This window comes from Mesocricetus auratus, unplaced genomic scaffold, assembly GCF_017639785.1.
Source record: "Mesocricetus auratus isolate SY011 unplaced genomic scaffold, BCM_Maur_2.0 Super-Scaffold_100018, whole genome shotgun sequence".
NCBI lineage: Eukaryota > Metazoa > Chordata > Mammalia > Rodentia > Cricetidae > Mesocricetus > Mesocricetus auratus.
In genome coordinates this window covers 20381524-20403552 of record NW_024429199.1, presented here as the reverse complement: position 1 = coordinate 20403552, position 22029 = coordinate 20381524, and the positions used below count along the sequence as shown (strand labels likewise).

The 22029-nt window shown below is 38.2% G+C and overlaps 1 protein-coding gene across 3 annotated transcripts in view; it reads right to left on the bottom strand.

Annotated features, from left to right (window-relative positions):
* Lama2 (laminin subunit alpha 2) overlaps positions 1-22029 on the bottom strand; it is a 549107-nt gene that overhangs the window by 41655 nt on the left and 485423 nt on the right. For all 3 annotated transcript variants that reach the window (XM_013110210.3, XM_013110209.3, XM_005065788.4), the window contains 6 exons: positions 18291-18434; positions 17405-17538; positions 15796-15955; positions 10698-10822; positions 6552-6714; positions 5708-5852 (listed from right to left, as the gene is read on the bottom strand). In XM_013110210.3, the coding sequence (XP_012965664.1) occupies positions 5708-5852; positions 6552-6714; positions 10698-10822; positions 15796-15955; positions 17405-17538; positions 18291-18434 (871 nt within the window). The remainder of the gene's footprint in view (positions 1-5707; positions 5853-6551; positions 6715-10697; positions 10823-15795; positions 15956-17404; positions 17539-18290; positions 18435-22029) is intronic.

The window sequence follows — 22029 nt, the reverse complement described above, 5'->3', positions numbered from 1 at the left end:
GCGCCACCAATGCCCGGCTTGAGCCTTTATTTTTCTAAAAATTCACATCAAATAAGTGATACCATTATTAGCATTTTCTTTCAATGCTAAACATATTCTGAACTAGAGTGGAGAACTTTGTATTCTCAACCATACATGAATTATTTTATTTGGTGGCACTGTTACTCCTAGGCACTCTCTTAAACCAGAAGTCAGCCCCTAGCATTCATTGCTAATAAAATCAACACCATTACTGATATTCTGCTTCTACATAAATATAGCAATTATGCTATCTAAATAGCTTTAATGAGATATAGTTGACTAACTGACATATACTTTGCCTGTGTGTAAGGTGTACGGTCTGACAAAATTTGAAATATCCATGCACCCATGACATACATTACCTTTCAAGAAAATGAGTGTAATTTATGCCTCTAAAAATTTCCTCGTGAGCTTTTATGGTTCCACCTCCCTACCCATCTTTTTTTTTTTTTTTTTTTTTTGGTTTTACGAGACAGGGTTTCTCTGTATTGTTTTGGAGGCTGTCGTCCAGCCTGGCCTTGAACTCACAGAGATCTGCCTGCCTCTGCCTTCTGAGTGCTGGGATTAAAGGCGTGTGCCACCACCGCCCGGCCCTACCCATCTTTTGACATAACTTGACACCCAGAGCTCTCATATACTTTGTGTGACTATAGATGTGTTTGCATTGTCCATATAATTTAATAAAATGTACTCCAGTTTGTCTAACCTGTGTCATTTATTATTTTCATATCCATTCATTTATGTTATGTCAATAGTTTGTTAGTTTTGTGGTCAAGTAGTATTCTATAACATGTATGTATAACAATTTATCTATGTCTACATTCATGCTGATGGATGCTCAACTTGGCTTCAGCTTTTGAGTTTCACGAATGGGAATGATATGAGTATTCGGGCCAATGATTTGTTCTTATTTATGATTGCAAACCCCATGAGAGGGAGAAGAATGACTGGCTCATAGGGCTGGTTGCACACCAGTGGTGCGCCATCTTCCATTCTACAATGTGAAGGATTTCTTCAATCCTACATCTTTGCAGCACTGGGTATGACTGTTTAGACATCCTGGTGTTTGTGGAGTGGCATTCCTTTTTGCATTTTACTACTGTCAAATCCCTCTGTTACCCTCACTTCATAGTCATGTATTTAATTTTTCTATGTTCAATGACTATATTCTTCCACTGAGATTTCATTTCTCAATCCTATATAGTAAGAACTCTGAATTGGTTTGTCTTTTGTTAATTATTTGTTTGTAACCATCACCTCATTTTCTATTGTGGCTTCCATGCTCTTTTCCTTAATATGAAAGATAATTCATGTTATTTAGCCTACCAGAATAATAAAATCCTGTAAAAGTATCAGAGAAGATATATTAGATATGCAAAAACATGTGGAACACCAGACACCTATTATAGTTTTAATAAAGCAAAAAAACGACACCTATTTCATTTGAGAAATGGGTGGTTGGAGGCCAGAAAACAATGCAGCAGGAGAAGCTCCCAAGCTAAACTGAGAATCCAACTTCTAAACAACTGAAGTATGTGGGACTTAATATGGTTTCCTTTTTATGGTGATACTATGGAGACACAGCAGGGAAAGTAGCAGTATGCTTCATTTTGTGAAGACCCCAAGAAATAAAACAGAGAGTGACTGCATGGTGCACAGGATGGGGGCATGTCAGAAGCCATAGCAGAATGGGAGCCCGTAGTCCATCTGTAGACCCAGAAGAAGCTTAGCAAAGGGGAGACTAGTAACAGTGACATGAGGTTCAAAATACAGAACAGAAACAATGCATAAGATACTGTAGAGGTCCAGGACTGTCAATGTTCCCTCTGATTTCTGGACCCCAGAGAGCTAATAATGTAAGCTTAGTGGGGTCTGGGCAAAAAGTAGCACCATTTACAGGCAGTGATTAAGCTACAGTAAACTGGAAAGCTCCTTTAATGACTTTGACATTTACACAGTACTATAATTTGACTTTTTGATTACTTGTTTCAATGCATATAATAAAAAACACAAGGTAATAGGAGAATTACAGTAATTGATATATTGCCAAGGTGACAATATATGGAAATTATACACCTAGGAAGTTGAGTCATTCCATACCCCTGGTTTTAGCTATTGATTTATTTAACAGTGTCATCTTTAGAATTTGTAGCTTGCCTAGGGAAGGGATCCTGTACTTCCTTATCCCTGCCCCAAAATGCAAGTAGAACTTTCTTTCTAACTTGTCAGTCTCTACCTCTTGTTTTCTCCTGTGCTCTATCATCTGGAGAGAATGACCTCAGAATGTCCATGTCCCTAGAGTATGCACCTCTTGCTTGGTTTGACGCTTGCCCTCCACCCTGCCTTGGATTGGGTCCTGCACTCCTGAGGACTCCTGCTGTATTAGTAACCACTCCTCTCTTTGTTATTTGACTTTCTCCTGGCACATTCTTCACAGCCTACCATCATGCTGAAGAATTGCTCACTCATTCCCTCAAAGAAAAAAATACTTACCAAGTATTCAGGGCATACTAGAAATGGATGGAGAACGCTAGAATGTTCTCTCACCTCATGCCACCTGCCCTCCAGCTCCACATTCACACTGTCCACTACTGTCTTTTTCTCCCTTCTCTCCTTCTGAGACTGTCCTTCGGAATCAGCTTATTTTTACAATGCCTACTTTCCCATAGTCCTTTGCAGCCTAATGAGCCACTTTTAGCCTCCACTTTAATCATACTGCTACCTTTTGTTGCAAGGATTATTATAGTTTCCACTGATGATGAATCCCTTTGCTTTTATTTCCTGTCAGCATTCTATGCTCTAGGATAAGCCAAATTCTTCTTCCTTTTTCTTTGAGATAAGGTCTCATGTAACCACGGCTAGAACTTACTGTGTAATCAAGGATGACCTTTAACTCTCTATCCTCTGGTTGCTCTCTCCCCAGTGCTGGGATTACATGCTGTGCACCATGCCCAGATCTTCATTCTTTGAGGACATTTTCTCTTTTTCTCCTTTAACACTAGGGTTTTCCAAGGGATTCATTTCATCTGTCTCTGATTATTTCTCTATGGTTCTCTTTACAGGTTCTTTATTTAATTACTCTTTCAATATTTGTGTGCTTCAGGGAGTGAAATTCTCCTATGGCTAAAGTCATTTTCTCAGCTCCTAGGCCTATGCAGTGACTTGCCCTGCTATCTAAGTATAATTCAGTAATTTTCTACCGTCATTCATCCATTTAGCCTACACAATCACTGATAGTTACTATTGTGTCTGCTAACATGTGTATGGCAGAAACATTTCTATTGCAGTAGTTGGATTAATCTGAGTAAAGATATTTGGGAAACACCTAATTAACTGTCCTTACTGAACGACACAGAGTTCTTATGACTTGTGAGTACCATGTCTCTCTTTCATGGGGATGAAGAAAGCAGTACACACCAGCTACTCAAGAGTACCATTAGCTTTTGTCTTTCCTAAGGAGTTTCCCCATGCACCTCCTGCTCCAAGGAAATGCCGCTTCAAACTGGTGCATCTTGTTCTCCAGTGGCTCCTGGATTTGTGCAGCATTCCTCTGAAATGTCTGCAGGTGCTCTTCACCTAGGACACTCTCCCACCCTTGCTTGTGTCTCAGGGGCCCACCCCAGAGCTGATTTCTTCCTCCCACTCACATAGTTCTTTTCTGAGACTATGTGCCGGATAGTTTTATATCTACTTGACATAAGCTAGCGTTGTCTGAGTGAAGGAAACTCCATTTGAGAAAAAGAAAAGAAAACAAAACAAATAAAACACTCCTGCAAGATTTGGATGTGGGAAAACCTGTAGGCTATTTTCTTAATTAGTAATTGATCTGAAAGGGCCCAGTCCAGTTGTGGATGGTGGCGCCCCTGCAGTTGGTGGGGTGGTCCTAGGTGCTCTAAGGAAACAGATTGAACAAGCCTTGAGGAACAAGCCAGGAAGCAGCACTCCTTCATGACCTCTGCATCAGCTTCTGCCTCTAGGTTCCTGCCTTGCTTGAATTCCTGTCCTGAATGTCTTCAATGATTTTAAGGAAGAGTAAAATATTAGCAAAGCCTTTCCTCCCCAGATTGCTTTTGGTCATGGTATTTTTGTTGCAGCACTAGAAACACTTACAATGACAGAATGCTACTTTACTATACACAACTCTATCAGCAATTAACCATTCTTTTTTTTTTTTTTTGGTTTTTACGAGACAGGGTTTCTCTGTATTGTTTTGGAGGCTATTGGTCCAGCCCGGCCTCAAACTCACAGAGATCTGCCTGCCTCTGCCTCCCGAGTACTGGGATTAAAGGCGTGCGCCACCACCTCCCGGCAAGCAATTAACCGTTCTTGTATCGTCTGACTGTACGCTTCTTGAAGGCAAAGACTGACATCAGATTTCCTTTAGTTCTTGTACAGTACTTAGTAGATGATTGGCAAAAGATTATTCAACTTAGAGTTGGGGGGGTGGTATGGAGTGAAGTCTAAATTGTCTTAAAATATCACATTGCCCTCATTACTATTAGTTATGTTTGTTTCTTTTTGCAGAGGTTTAAAAGTTTGGGTTTCAGCAACTGGTAATGCCATAACACAGAAAATTATGAGATTATAACGAAATACCAATTGCACCATTACCCCATACTGAGAACTAAGAGACAGGGTTTTCCATCTTGGTCATGATTATAAATTTTGCATTAATTTTTTTCTATTACTGTGATAAAACACTCTCACTAAAACAAAACTTAGGAGAGTAAAGGATTTATTGAGTACATCATGAAAAAAAGCCAAGGAGGTCACTGAAGGCTGGAGCTTGAAGCAGAAGCCATGGAGAAGTGCTACTTACTGGTTTGCTTACAGGCTCATATTCAGCTATTACTTTTCATAATCAGCACATGCCCACCTGCCTGGAGATGGTGCCATCTACTGTGGGTAGAGCCACTGTACTTTAATTGGTAATTAAGAAAATACCCCACAGATATGCCCACATATAAAACTAGTAGAGGCATTACAGATGTGAGGTTGTATCCTTCCAATTATCTTGAGTTGAAAACCAAGATTAACCATCACACACACACACACACACACACACACACACACATATACACACACACAACCACCACCATATACATATACCTATACACATGTACACATACATATGCATGTATGCCAGGTTATATAAGTTTAAGGGTGCTTTTCCCATTCTCCAACAACATATCAAAATATTCCCTTATAGGATCAAATGAAATAATGTACAATTTTAAAAAGTCTCAGAACCATAACAAATGTCATGTCATTATTTCTCAATTACTGGAACGTATTTACAGTTTTGGCATTTTTGAAGATCAAGGAATTGATGGTTATGTGATACCACCCTACAGATTCTGAATGAGAGGAAACATCTCAACAAAATAGAAAAGCACACAACCTTTCCAAACCTGTCATAGGAGATAATTTCACAAGTTGTGAGACACTTGTATGCTTTCAAATTAAGCTCTCGGTTAAAAATAATGGCAGAGAACCATTGGGCTCTTCAATCAGTCTTGTCTAATCCAAATCACCTATAATGTAGGCCAAAGAAATGACTGTATCAATTTTTCCCAGAAATTGTGAGTAGCTGAAATTGCAGGCAAGGCCCTTCTCCTGATTAGGTTCACGGTACTTTGGGTGGCATGATTAAGGCCCACACTGCATTCTTACTTTAAAAGCTCACCTTGTTTCTGGATCCTTGACAGGGTGAAAGATTTCCATTTCCCATCGTTATGGTTTTGATTGCTGACAACAGAAGCCATTCCTGAGCCCAGATCATAGCTGACTTTTATGTGCCCGTCACTGAGCTCTACACTCATGAAGTCCTTCTATTAACAGAGTGAAAATACACCAGTGATTGGATACACAGAGAAATATACGGGTATTCACTTTTTATGGGGTTTACAAAAGTGCCTTATGGCTAGAGTGCTGCATGTGTCACTCTGTGACAGAATTACATTTCTGAAATAGAACTAGTGTCACTATTTGTATTTTTTTTGCTTGTGAGTGTGAGATGTTATAGTGCAGATGGCCAAAATCAAATTACTGGGACATATTCTCTCATGATGGTGGTGCAATGTGGTTTCCTTTGAAAAATGTATTAAGCAAACCAAATGTCAAGATCCCCAAACAAATTTACTAAAGAAGTGTGAACCTGAGAAAAATGATGCCAAGGAGTATTTAGAAATATTTTTCAGCATAGGTCTCTTAAATAAAGCTAAGGAACTAGGATTGCTGCTACATAATTCTATTCTGGGAGAAATTATCACCAGATGCTTCTCATAAAGAGTTATACACATAGTGATGTCAGAGAAAAAGTAACTAAGCTGTATCTTGATTAAATCATCACTGAAACAATACAAGCATTTTTCTGTATTGTTCTTGGCTACTACAAAACCACTATAGACTCCCTTTATGTTTAACTGATAATTTTACCAATAACTAATAATTGTATTGACATTCTACAAAAAAACAAAACAAAACAACAACAACAAAATCCTTAGCAAATTTCCCAGTCTCCATGTTACCAGGTCTCGTGTGGCAAGATACATCAGGAGAGCACTTGATGAAAATGTCCGGAACTTGAACATGACCGTGGAGATGTTGGGGTACCAGCGGATGGGGCGGCTCACCAATGCATAACCTTCTCCATCAAACTGAATAGTCCCTTCACTGTCTTCCACTTGTGGGCTGAAAAGAGACATTGCACATCAATCAGTTGGACCTACTTGGCCTGTCATCCTTCAGTGAAATAGACTGTCTCCTAGGATAGAATGACAAGGTGTTGCAGGACAGAAACTATCTTAAACATGGCACATGTCCTTCCCAGCTCCACTTCTATTCAACACAATCTTAGACTCCAGACCATAATCTTTTACCTAGACTTTCATTGGCATTTTTAGGCAAGCAGTTAGTATAAAATTACATAATATTTAAGCACGTCTTAGTGATATTTTACACTGTTACACTGTTAGAATTTGGGATAGACAGAGGAACTTAGCTTTTCAATCACATACTTGATTGTGGGTAACTTGGCTATTGTTTAGCATTTCATCATGATAGAATCCTGGAGCACCAAGCTCGAGATAAAAGGGTATTACAAGAGACGCCATACGTGTTTCTTGAGATTCTCATTTACTAGAACGTTGTCTAGTATACCACCATGGTACCAAGAACATCTCAGGAATCAGTCACATCCACTTTCTCTTTCTATGTGCTTTGTCCCCATTGTTACTTACTGATAATGTTTAAATTACCGTGCCGGGTGCCGGTGATGAACGCCTTTAATCCCAGCACTCAGGAGGCAGAGGTAGGTGGATCTCTGAGTTCAAGGCCAGCCTGGTCTACAAAGATATATGGAGAAACTCTGACTTGAAAAATCCAAAATATTCAAATAAATAAATAAAATTACCCCAAACAACAAAAATCTCACTACACAATTCTAGAATCAAAAGAGAAATACTAGTTCAGTTTTTGATAAAAAAAAACCTTAGGAAATTTAAGCCCTGTCATACTTGTGTCCCTATTTTATCTTCTTCTCAATGTTGGTTAGATATCAGATACTCTGGGAACTGCTGGAGAATCTCACTGAAGCCATTTAACAATTCATATAGGAATTTCACAAGCATGACATAAAAGTTTAAGTCACTTTTAGATTTCCAAAGTTCCTTCCAACACTGACAACATTATCTCACACAAGCAAAAGACAATTTAGGGGAAAGAGTTTCAGGCTAGAAGTGAGGCAGCTTAGAGGCACAAAAGAACCACCATCACTCAATTCATTACTGACATTAGTCAAAAAGGGGAAATCTGGCTTGGAATGTGTAATTTGGAAAAAGTTAGTTTAGGTATATGCTATATTTCAATATGTAACATTATATCAGTTTCTTGTCCAATTTGATCATACTTTTTTTTGGAGACAGGGTTTCTCTGTTTTGTTTTGGACGATGTCCTGGAACTCGCTCTGTAGACCAGGCTGGCCTCAAACTCCTCACACTCACAGAGATCCACCTGCCTCTGCCTCCTGAGTGCTGGGATTAAAGGCATGCTCCACCAACACCCGGCTTGATCATACTTTTAAAGGAAATGTGGCAATCCCTTCATACCTAATAATCACAAAGTACCTTTTATTTCTCAAAGGAAAAAGAATAATAATACCTAGAGTTCTATAAATATTGTTGTTATAAATAAATGGTCAAATGGGACAACAGTGCTTCAGGAGATCACTCAAAACTTATGCAACTATAAAATCAAAGCTTATTAAACAATAGCAATCCTAATCAAAATAATTTCACAAAGCAAAAAGATCCTTAAACAATTCTATATTTGGGGCATTTTGTGTGTAAGCATAGAACTTTACTTTAAAAAGAAAAGATAAGGGTAGTTTGCCAGCCAGATGCATGAAGAAGGTGTCCTAATTTTTTTTTGTACTCTACATAAGCTAAAGTCATTTGGGGAGAAAGCGTACCAACTGAGAAAATCTCCCCACCAGGTTGGGCTATGGTCAAGCCCATGCATTTTTGTTGTAGTTGTTTTGTTTTGTTTTTGTTTGTTTGGTTGTTTTTTCTTGATTAATGGTTGATGTGGGATATCCTTTGCCCTTCCCTGTGGTCCTGGGTCCTATAAGAAAGTGAGTTGAGGAAACCACGGGGAGCAATCCAGTAAGCAACACTCCTCTGTGAGTTCTGCTTCAGTTCCTACCTCTTGCTTCCTGCTCTGCTTGAGTTCTTGCTCTGCCTTCCTTTGATGATAGATTGTGATGTGAAACTGTAGGCTGAGGCAAACCCCTTTGTCCCCAATTTGCTTTTAGTCATGGGGTTTTATCATCAGTAATAGAAACCCAACGAAGACAGGAGGGTCAATACTGCATAGAGGTGGGGCTTAGTCAAATACATTGTGGTGGAGAACTGGGCAGTCCACACCCGCTATCTCTGGGCTCTCCACATTCTTCTTGGCTTGACACATTGCTGAGGTTCGCCTCAGGGTGGTAGGCTCCTTCTTCCATAAGGCAGATTTCCAGAGTTACACTTTATACCCCATTCAAAGGGGGTTTTTAAAGTTGTGCTTTATAATTTAGCTTATTAATCTTCCTTCCTTGTGATACAACTTTTGATGACTGAGTTTGAGTTGAATTCTTCCTAGTCTCAGAAGGTTGGAATTATAAATTCCCCAGGTGATACATTACATATTGAAGGTTTTTTTACACAGCTGATAATGTGGTAGTCTTACAAACTGTCCATGACAGAGTGATGATTTGATATTTTAGCATAATCAGGCACATTCATCCTGTGCTCTATGGGCTGCATGTATTCCAAGATAGCTATGAATGTGACCCAATACATTTGTAAGTGACAATATTATATTGCAATGTCAATTGATTTGATAGTTCTAAAAGATTTCCTTTTACTACTGTTAATAATCTTCTAAAAATTCCAGTTATAAAACTAACAAGGGAATGTTTAGGACAAATCTGGACCTCGTGCCTCAGACTGGTGCTGGATTTAAGATCTTCCTACCCCAGTGCTGGGATTAGAGGCAGGTACAAGCAAACCTTGCATTGTATCTCATGGTTTTTGGGTGAACTGAAAGAATTTTATAGACATCTTTCCATATTCTGTGCCAACACATTCTGGATAAAACCATCCTAAGTATGTCAAACTTTCCCCCTGTCTTAGCACCATATTGATAAGGTTGTGATACAAGAAGAAGGATATTAAAACTTCCAGAGGTATTTTGGAGACTCTTCCTAAACAGATTTGGGTGCTTTTTAAAAAAAAGTACAATGTGCTTTTCTGTGTTAATGGGACTCGGGATTTGGAAATGCCCATGCACTCTTTAAATTTGAAATAAAAACACAGGCTTAGTACTTCTGAATTATTATGTATTTTTACATTAATCCTTCAGGTATTTATTGTATTCTTCTGAGTTTTACTATAATTAAATAATTTTTAGACTTAAATGACTAGGGGATTCTATATTTTTATGCTGAGAAATTTTCCCACTTTTGGGTTATTATTTTTATACTCTCTACTCAGGTTCATATAAAAGTATCTATTTTCTACATATGCATTTTATGCTGGATACTTTAGAATCCTGTTTGTTCTGAACTCTTTTTTACATTTGATGCTATGTATTATGGCACTGCTTCCTGGATTGACTGGGCATCTGTTATTCCCGCCATTATACACCCCTTAAGCATCATCTCAAAGTCTTTCAGTTACCCCTGAAAGCACCTGCAGAATCAGACGTCAATTGGAAAGGTCCTACAGGAAAAGAAATATAAGCTAGGTTTCTACATGTATGTATGTTTAATCAGTGTGGGGAGTACTCTCCTTATAAAATAATAATTATGACCAGAAGTCATTAATAGATAAGCAAACTCTCCTGGCCATGAATAGACACTGGCATATAGGAAAAGACTATCCTTAATCCACTGGGGTTCAAATTGCTCATCTGTGCAAATTTTATGAAAACACATGGCCATGTAAATGTATTGAAGGGCACTTTCAAGGTCCTTGGAAAATGCCTGCACAGGTTGGGCCGGGACATGAAGTTTCACTCATTTTTGGTAAATCCACCGTAAGCACAATCAACCCTATTCTGCATGATCATAGATGGATATGGAGTAAAATGTAAACTGTGTGATTCATAGAACAGATCTCATCTAAACTCACCTGACAGTGCAGCCTTTGCAGTCTCCTTCTTTTTCCCTGAAGTTCCATAAGCCTATAGGTTTGTTGTCAAAGTAGGTTTCTCCCATACAGCCGGTGAATGTAATCACACGTACAGCATCGGCCTTCTGCAGGGACACATGTGATGTTTGTTAGAGTTAAGGATTTCACGAATTACAGTAGTTGTGACTTATTAACAACAGAAGGCAGAATAGCTCTTAACTGTTCTGTATGACAATCTTAGCAGTCTTTTTACGGCATAGTGTGCCCTCGCAGCTACTACAGAATAGGTCATAAAGGGAAAAGCTCAGTATTTCATTAGTGGGTCTTGTTTATCTTTTATAAATTACCTAAAATAGAACTTCATTTACATGTATTATCTCCACTATCAAAAGCAATTGTCTTTTTGTATCCTCTAGTGTTTTGTTAAAAAACCCCTCAGCAATGTACAGTCCTTAGATTCTGAAGTATCTTACATAGAAAGGATGTAGTATTTTATATACCACACATACATCCTTTCATATAACTTCAAATGATCTCTAGATTGCATAATAAACCTAAAGCAATGCAATATAAATTCAGTGTGATTAGCTGTTATACTGTATTATTTACCATAAAAGAAAACATCTGTACATTTTCAATGTAGGTGCAGTTTTATTTTTCAAATACTTTCCATTCTTTGTTTAGTCTGAGAATGGAAAGACCATGTATACTTTTGGCAGAAATAAATGATTTTCCAGCTTCTACCCTTAGGCTAGCTATGAGCTTCTCCACAGATGCCTGCCACATGGGATCATTATGAGAAATAGATTATTTCTGCTCCTAAATCCAATGCCCAGTGCAGACAAGTGCGTATTTGGAAGTAGTGTTTACTTTGGGCAAATCTGCCCAACAACACCCTATGATGTTTTTCCCTTGGGGTCATGAGAGAGCTCACACAGAGATCTTAATGACGAAGGTGAGAACATATACATTAATTAAACTGCAACAGTGTTGATCTAAGGCAGTAGTTCTCAACCTTCCTAATCGTGTGACCCTTTAATACTCATGCTGTGGTGACCCCCCAACCATAAAATAATTTTCATTGCTACCCTTAACTGTAATTTTCTATTGTTGTGAACCATTGTGTAACTAGCTGTGTTTTCTGATGACCTTCAGTGACCCCTAAGGAGCCAAGACCAACAGGTAGGGAACTGCTGATAAGGTTTTAATTCCCAACCAGTAGGCTTCCATCTCAGGAGAATGAGGAGAAAGATAGCAACTTTATAAGAGAGGGCCATGTATATCCACACAGCTTCTGTTTGCTGCTATCCCCAGCAGAGCATCTGGGATCTAAGAGGACTTCCCTATGATTAGCTGTTGAATGTTAATTCTAGTGTCATTGTCACAGAGGCAGGTCTTCAGCTTGGTGAATGCTACATTCACAAAGGAGGAAAAAGAGCATGTCCAAACTAGAAAACCTTGTTTAAACACCTCTCATCTCAGCCCTGACTTACTACATGTAAGTGGCATAGTTTGTATCAGAAACTGCCAAAGCTGGCTGTGATGTTTAACTTCATTGCCAATTTAAAATAATTTAGAGCCATCATGGAAACTCACTTTGGTGTGTGTTTGAGGGCATTTACAGAAAGGTTTAAGTGAACAGAGAAGACACACTATAAATATGGGTGATGTCATCCCATAACCTGGTATCCTGGATATGTTGTGTCAACTTGACATAAGCTATAGTTATCTGGTAAAATGAACCACAGTTAAGGAAAGTCCTCCATTAGACTGGTTGTAGGTGAGTCTGTATGGCACTTTCTTGACTAATAATTGATGGGAGTAGGCCCAACTCACTGGGGTTGTGTGACTGCTGGGCAGGTGGTCTTGGCTGTATAAGAAAGCAGACTTAAATTGTTGGGAACAAGTCAATAAGCAGCAATCTCCATGGCCTCTGCTTCTGTTTCTGCTTTCAGGCTCCAGCCTTGACTTTCCTCAGGGATGGACTATGAGTAGGACATGTAAGCTAAATAAACTCTTTCTCTCCCAAGTTAATTTTGGTCATGGTCTTCATCACAGCATAAAAAATTACGTTTGGACAAGTGTGTTCCCAGACTGAATAAAAAGAAAAAAAAAAAGAAAGCAAATAGAGTACCAGCTTCCTCTTCTTTATGTTTTCTGACTTTGAAATCAGTGTGAGGAACTACTTCACACCCCTGCAACCATGCCTTCCTCTCCGCTCTAGGATGGGTGGACCCTCAGACCATGAGCCAAAATAAACCCTTCTTCAATTTTTGTTTTGTCATGTATTTGCTCACAGCTACCAGAAGAGAACTGGTTATGTAAGTCTACCTCTATGTCAATTATCTAGTAAAAAGAGTAGATGGAGATGTTTAGGAAAAAAAATATGAGAAGATGGTCATGAGAAGCTGAAGTATTCTGGCTATAGCTTTAGTTCTAACGTTAACAATATGCATCTCTTTCCAGTACTGTGACCAGAACTAGGGACAAAGGCCACAGATGTTAATGAGGGAGGTTCTTGGAATGTTGTCAACGGCTAGAGCCTCTTGACTGACTAGACATGGACCATCCTGCTGCTCACTTTCTCAGTCTTCCTCCATCCTGACATGCCGCACTTGAGAAATCTTCCTGCTCAGTTGAGTTTTAAGCAGTGCGGTTGTTGAGTATGCGCTTGTAGCTTTTGGTGTATAGCTTGGGTGATGGGGGATTTGGAGCTCATGGTCCAAGAGATTTCTCAAGATTTTCCTTTATATGCTCTTCTTATCCCCTTAGGCCAACTTGGAGTTGCTTTGCACTAGTGATGCCTACATATTAATAATAAAAAGTTTGGGCCTGGGGATGTGGTTTTCAGTTGGTAATGCACCTGCCACACAAGCATGAGGACCTGAGTTTGGTTCTACAGCATCTTTACAAAAGTCAGGCAGGACAGCACACTGTAACTCAAGCCCTGGGGTAGGGACAGAGATAGTGGAGAGCCATACTGGAAGACATCCAGCATCCACCTTAGGTTGACATACATACACACATACATACATAGGTAGTATGTGCGTGCGTGTGTGTGTGTGTGTGTATATGCGCACATGTACATGCATACCCCCATGCATATGCATATAAATAAACCATAAACATATGCATACATACAGTTTTTGAAATAATTTAAGGTAAAAAAACATGTTCTTGGAACTTTTCATATATTTTAAACACATGGTCTCACTCTTCACTGTAGTAACGAAGCACTGAGATTAGGAATGGTGACTTCTTACTCCATGTTCAAATCTAATTGCTTTCACTAATGATTATGTAACATGTTCAAAATATTCCAGTTCTTTCTTTTTCAGTCTTCTTCATTATGAAATAGGAGGATTTTAGTATTGACCCTGCTTTCATCTGAATATCTACCTCCTCCCCAAATTCTCAAATTGAAAACTTTGTCCTCAGGCCGGGCCTGGTGGTGCACACCTTTAATCCCAGCACTTGGGAAGTAGAGGTAGATAGATCTCTGTGAGTTTCAGGCTAGTCTTGTCTATGAAGTGAGTTCCTGGATAGTCAGGGCTATGTAGAGAGACCCTGTCTCAAAAAACAAGCAAATGAACAGAAAACTTTACCTTTAAGGTGTGGAAGTTTGGGAGGTGGTTGTATTAGGAAAGTAGGGTCTCCATGAATGGGCTGAGTGACCTTGCACAAAAGTCTCAAGGAAATTTAATTGCCCCTTCTCATTTGGGAGCATATTACAAGACAGAGCCTTACATGTCTAAGGGGCTCTTATTTACTACCAGCTATTGGTACCTTGATCCAGTTTCTAGAACAGTGAAAAATTTGTTTATTGTTTACACAAAGTTTGCTTTTATGATAGTTTGTTTCAGCATATACACGAAGACACTTTGTTATGCTATATTAAATAAATCACGTAAATTGTTTAGAACATGACTTAGCACATAGTGAGGATTATAAAATGTTATCAGAATTTTCTATTGTTTCTGTTAACGTGCAAGTGAGGCATATGTTCTCACTGCACTTTTGTAGTAAAAAACACTGACCCCCAAAGGGTTACATGTCTTACCTAAGGGCATATTTTATAGGTAGTAGAGAGAAAGAAAAGCAACCCAGATATACTTTCAAAATTCATAGGCTTGTACTACTACGTATTGCCTTAATTTTCTTTCAGGGAGCAGAGAAAGTTGTCAATATGACTACATATTGCTATGTACTACACAAGTAATTCTATGGAGTGAGGGTGGTTGTAGTGGAACCAACTCCCATTTTTTAAAGTCACATATTTTGCATGAAGCCAACAAATTAGCTTCACGCTCTATGACAATTGTGTTCTCTGACTAGTCTCATTGCAGGATTGTCCATTATATTTGGTTGTGTTCCTGCATTTCACCCACAGGTCAATTTTCCACACCTATTTCCATCTAATCAACATAAGCTTCTTTCAGATGCAAGCACTTTGCAATTTGAAACGCACAAGGACCTGCCACGGAGCAATTATGAATATTAAGTGTATTGCTCCAAAGGATGAGAAGAACAACTAAAAAACTTTTAAAGCAGATCATGATTTGAAAGTGTATGGCCTCTATGATATTTCCTAAAGATTCATAAATCTTTTAATTAGATGTATGAACTTTATAGCACTTCACTTTTATAAATCATAAATTGATTGCAAAAATGATGCATATTTAAGAAACACTTGGCTTTTGAAGTGACTGGATAAAAAAAGAATGCCAAAAATGAATGCAACAGTTAAGGAATAAACTACTATTGAAGGCTTAAAAATATGGTAGTTCCAGATTTGAATGTTCACAACTCAAAGATGAAAGTTCTTTTGGGTGTTATGACACATGCCTGTCATCATAACAGCTGGGAGGCTGAGACAGGAGGATTACAAGTTCCAAGCAGGCCTTGGTTACATGGTAAGACCATGTCTCAAAAAATAAAGCAGAACAAAGAGAAACCAACCACCAAAGCCAAAAGATCTTTAAATTGATGGTTTCACAAATGAAAGTTTAGAAAACATGGGCAGGTGTTTTCAGCATTCTCCACAGCATCTCTTAGCTGTCTATAAAGGGGAGAGAAAGGATGGGGCAAAGCCCATTACCTTTATTTTCCCAGTGAGACCGCCAACAAACAGCATTGCATTTTCATCCACATCTAGAATGGTGTAACCGGGAGGGGACGCCGAGTGGTAGGTGCTGGGTATAATGCTAGCTTTGGGCCCATCTAGAGCTCTCACAGAAATAGAACCATTTCTTCCCGTTCTTCAAGCATACATGTGTGTTGAAAGAGAAGGGATGAAAACACAGGAAGTGAGATATGAATCATAGTCTATCGCCACCAGATTTCAAAGACATAAAATAGAGACACGTTGGGATACTTCAGCGAACTGGGTGTTCAGGTCCAAGTCCTCTGAAGTCAGCACTTCTCAAGCCACTACAAAGAGCTGATCTTTATTAAGTACTTACTGCCACATTCAGACAAGGAAAGAACAACATAACCTAATTGTGAGTACAGCCCTCGATAAGAAAGGACAGCAGCAGTTAGAGGATAGACTTACTGTAAAGAAGAAAGCATTTCCTTGTTGCTTTACACAATAATTTTCCGTTTTATAAGATGAGGAACTTAAACAAATTTTATGACTTCATTTAGTATTTTGTCAAATATAATTCGGCAAGAAGATTCCTAATGAGCTACCCTTATGCAGCACAAGCTGCATACTTCTGCCTGAATTTCATTATGATGGATCTTAATTCATTGAAATATTCTTCCCAGAGTTGTAGGTTTTGTTGTTGTATCATATGATCTTAATGTATAGAAGAATGCAGTAGCTAGTCTGCCGAGTTGTGTATACTCATTTGTGGAAGTACACTTTTAAATTCAGTTTAAAAACTTTGAAAGCTATTATCATTTTATTTCATTTTCTTTTTTTAAGTGATGGATTTCCATGAGTTGTTAAATATGAAAATCTGGTCTCTTCTGAGACAAGCAGTCATAACAAAACTTCCTTGTAGCTCTCTCCCTTCTGTCTCATTATGGTAGACTTTCTCTTTGAGGAGGCAGAGCTAAGTGAAATATGTGGGAACAAAGAATGGATTGGATCAATGAGAATTCTTGAATAGAATGAGTCTCTTCTGATAGAACTGTACTTTGTGAGAATAAATGTCTTTAAACTAAGCAAAGTACTCAATCACTCTAACACTAACATGGCTGTGAGCACAGCCTTATCTTTCCTTCCTTCCCACCCCCATTTAAAATGGTATGGATGAATCTCACATGTTAGATAGGGGACCCATATCTAGAATAGACCCAACGTAGACTAAGGGGAACCGAGTACACACAAATAGTAATGGGCATTTTTATGCTCTTTTGTATGTTTGATAAGAACAACTAGCTGTATTTTTTCTTTTTTCTCCTCAGGTAAGGTAAGATGTCTGAGACAGCTTCTCTTGCCCCACTCTGTTTAGCAGAAAACAGATTAAGGAGTTAAATTGGAATAGATTCACTGACTTAAATCTTGAATACGTGTCTTCTCCTAACAGGATGACAAATGCAATTTTGCATACATTTATACACGTAGTAGATGACCTTTGCACATATGGACACTCATATATAGCTACGTTATTGAAATAGCAACAGGATTTTTCTCATGGGCTTGGAATTTAATTCAAAACGTTGCCATCCAGTTATCTTACTATTTCCTGAGAATTTACCTTGATGCTTCAATACGGTACCAATATGAGTCATCTATGGTCAAATCTGGATACTCTACACGGCCAACTCCAGATCCAACATCCCAGAGGAAGCTGACTTTGCCTTTACGCATTTCTATAGCAAGAAAATCAATCTAGACCAAAGAAATATGAAAACAACATGCTTCAGAAAAAAAGCACTCTGAAAGAGAAAGTGTGGAGTGTTTTCCAATAACATGTAAAATAACTGGATTGAGAATTTTTCATAGTTATACCCAAGACACTGTCTTTTATCAGAGGTAGTTGTGTTAATTTTTAACACAAGGTGAGACAGGCTCCCCAACATGAATAGTAAATGCTAACTTATGATACAATCAGTCTGTTTAAACACCTTATTCACCTTGGAAGATCCCTACACATGAGAAGTAACATTAAATTTGGTGGGTGAGAATTTGCATGCACCACTTGTGTAATTTCAGTTTGAATCATAAATTCAACACATGGCAAAAGAGTTTTCCATGGTTTGAATTTGTGTACAATCTGTTATTTGCACTTCATTAATATGAAAGGTTATTATTATTTCTTAATTTGAGAATAGAAAAGAATCTTTTATTCTTATTAGACTTTCTCATTAATGGCTAGATTTGAAAATATAATGCAAAATAAATATTAGCATGCTGACAAATTTGCTTTTAGAATTTTAAGAATTTTCACCTGTTTATCTTTCTAACTTAACTTAAACTGCAAACATTTGTCAGCTAAGATTCTGAGATTTCAGACATGAAATCTACATTAGACACTTTCCGGGTCATGTTGCTAGATCCTATGTATTTTCCTCACTGATTAACCTTTGACCTCTACACACACACACGCAGTAGCTTTAAAAAAGGTTGAATATTAGACTTACAAATTTGGCACTTCCAAGATAAAAAAGGAGATTGTCAGCAACAGTAGTCTTGACATTGACAACAATGTTATTGTAGCTTCCTTTCTTGATTTCTGGTTTGTATGTTCGAATACAGTCACCTCCTGAAGACACGGATACTTTGATCTTAAAGAAAAACAAGAAACAGAATCCTATGAAACTCTATGACTAAATCTTTCTGTAAGCTTGAAGTACAACCCAAACCACCACAAAAACCATCATCATTCTTTTCTTTGAAGTAATTTTTCAGTCACCAAATAGTATCATTAAATGTCCATATGTAGACACCATTATGTAGATAGGGAGGGCACAGATGATTAGTTCTTTGCTAGCATTTTTTCAGTGACCTACTCACAATTCTTTCCCTTGCTTGTTAGCTTGTTAGGGTGCCAATATTTTTGAAGCATGAAGCTAGAAAATTCTCACCTTCGTACCATTCTTTGAAGACACATTTCCAAGGGCGATTTTATGCAGAACAAATGGAAATAATCTTCATTGAGGTTATTTGATGAAGAATTTTAATTAAAAATCTTACTTAAAGGGTATCACTTAAAGAGGAATCCATTTTTTATTCAGTTTTCAAGAGGGTACTGCCAGTCCACCCATGCTCTTACAGTTCAAAGAGGCCAAGCAGAGTTTGTTCTAGATCTCCTAACAATAAGAATATTAATCACTCCTCTCAGAATATATATCCTTCAGAATAAATTACACCTATTATTAAGTTTCCAGGAAATGAGATGGAAATAACTTCCAAATGTCTATCACTACTAATATGTATAACAGCTCTTTTCCTTTTGAATAGTACTTCAAAATTACTATAAATTGCTAAGAAAGGAATTCTTATGTGAATAGAATGGCACTGTTCATGCCAATTTTTACTTCTATTAAAGGAGGTTTCGTTCAGTCACAAATAGCACTATTTGATTATTGGATTTAATTTCTTTTGGGTCAGGTGCAAAGCCACCATCAGTGATTGCTGCTTTGCTGGTTGCTAGTGCTCAACAAGGAGAAGGGAAGATATGAAACTTACTGTGCCTCTTGCTCAGATATCTATCATATTAGATGTCTGTCATCTAGCTTCAGGATGCCCACTGGCCTTCCTTAGTCATAACTTCCCATTTGTTCATTTCTTCTTGTACCTTTTGCTACTCATATAGTTTTCACACTTGAGAAAAACCAACTAATAGTGTTATCCACAACTTGTGCAGACCTTGAATAAGACTGCCTGGGCCACCAAACCACTCTCCATAGTTGGGTAACTGGGAGGCATCTTCAAGAGGCTCGCTTTGGGTGTGAGGGTAGGGAGCATTGCAGATTTTTTTCTGTGGAGGGGGAAAACTATCTGGATGAGGTTCTATGATCTATGTTCAAAAAGGAAATGAAGGCTGACCGGCTCTGAAAAACAGGAAGATTTACATTTGGGGACTTCCTGGGAAAGAGCAGATCTGATGACTCATTAGAGTCCTGTATTTTACAAGTGTTTCCTGTGGCCTCTGAGCAAATTGTGTTTCTACATAGAGGAAACTGTTCTGCAAAGAAACAGGCTCTGTATGGTGGTCTGAACTTGCTGTGATCTAGAAAGCCAACTTAGACGGTTTTATGTCTTTGTCCCCTGCAAAGGTGTGATCTACCCTGATAATGTTCAGGACTAGAGGTCACCTTGGATCTCAGGATATCTGCTTTGTGTCCCCCAAGTTAGTCTTGGTTGTGTGATTTCCAGCTAGGAAATATGTTCTTTGATTCCCATATGATACAGTTTCCCTTCTACATGAAGTGCTGAGAGGAGTCAAATCAGAATAAATTTTGGAAATCCTAAGGCAGGGAATGTACAGGTTTTGCCCTGGGTGCTAGCACTATGAAGCAGATACGCAGCTTGAGTGGGAAAAAAGTCATACAGCAGAGCAGCAGCTATGCAAATAGTTATCTGGGGCCAGAGATTAAAAGGATAAAACATCAGAAGGGAAAGGCCCTATAATGGAGGGTAGTTAAAAATGCACCATCAGATTTTTTAATGTTCAAAGAAAGGTATAATATACATGCGTTTTTAGGAATTTGCAGTGAATGAAGCAAAACCTTCAAGAAAAAAAGATAGTGGCATTGAGCAAATTTAGTATCTGAGGCAGGTTATAGGTGCCATTGATATCCTAAGATAATCAAAGATCAGAAGAAATAAATGATCTGACTGTAATTCAGGAATAGAATTAAGTAGTAGATATAGTCATCCCTGGTAGGAAACTATATTCAAAATCACACAGGGTCTTGAGTAGCAATGGAAAGTAAGCATGTGTAGTTGGTTTTTATCTTTACTTCATAAATGCATTATAGGCTTAGCTCTGAAGCCATGTTATCACTGGTTGAATCAGAAATAAATCATGTTTCTCGAAAAGAACCAAATTAAATAATACTCCTTGACTATGGGATGCAATGATTATGTGTACTATAGGGTCATAGGATAAGTTTCAGACCTTGTCTATAGAGCTGAGGCAGAAGTAACAGATCATGCAGTTGATCCAGTACAAGGGATGCGTGGTGGTTCCAGATTCGAAGACAGCCCCAAGGGAAATGACAATGCTCAGTTTGGGAACCCAGTCCATGAGTGTGACCATTTAAAAACCAGGTGTATTCAATCTTACTAAGATTTGCAAACTAAGGTACTCTATCTATTGTACACTTTCCATATCCATAAAATCCAAGTCTCTGAAGAAAAGGCTAGTGTTATTCCCAGTATGCCAGGATTATTCTACAAACTCAGCTCTCATCCACTAATAGAAAAACTCACTGGATTTGCTGATTTTTCTTTATGAATTTACACTGACTACCCAACTGTTTGCAACTAGATCATAACTACAAATTTATTCTTGAAAATACCACTTTTGACTTCCAGTGGTTGTATGGCTTAGTGGTAGAGCATTTGACAACATATGAAGAACTTGAAATAATTAAATCAAAACACAGCATTTATGCATTTCTTTAAAAAAATCTCTTGGATACACCACTCTTGCAAGAGGCAGAAAAGTTATGTAACACAAATATTCTTTTGGTATATTCAGTTATACCAATTACTGTATTCAAGTGTAACTTCATGGTAAAGCTTATGAAATTACCACTAAGAAGCCAATGTTTCCAAGGTGTTCTGGCTCAACATTATTCACCAGTTAATCACCATAAACACAATTAAACATTGTTGGATATCCCACTGCTCTGTGGACTCGATTTGCATTTCATTTTTCATCTGATAATTAGACAATTCATTTAGAAACAGTATTAAGTTACTCAATTATGCAATTAACAAGCTGAATTAAACCACTTTAAAATAAATGCATTTAGTTCCTTAATTAGGGAATGTCTTAACTGGGCTGGCAAGATAGGTCAGTAGTTAAAGGTGTTTGTCGCCAAACCTGACAACCTAATTTTGATTTCCCAGGACAAGTTTTGTACCATGTCTCCAGAGAGCTGCTCAGGTTAGGCAATGTTTGGCAGGGTTGGCATTTGGTGAAGATGCCCTAAGAGGCTACTGCTTGAATCTGCATAGGTAAAGCTCAAGTTGCAATGGAGATCTAAGGATGTGAGACACTTTAGAGTCATAAGATTCCCACCGAGGGAAGCTAATGGAATGTAGTAGAGCCAAAGAGCAAATCTGTGTATGCTGTAGGGTGCAGAGCTGAAGGAGGAGGGCGATTACTCAAGCCCTTAGTAGCTCAGAACATTCCATCATGAATGC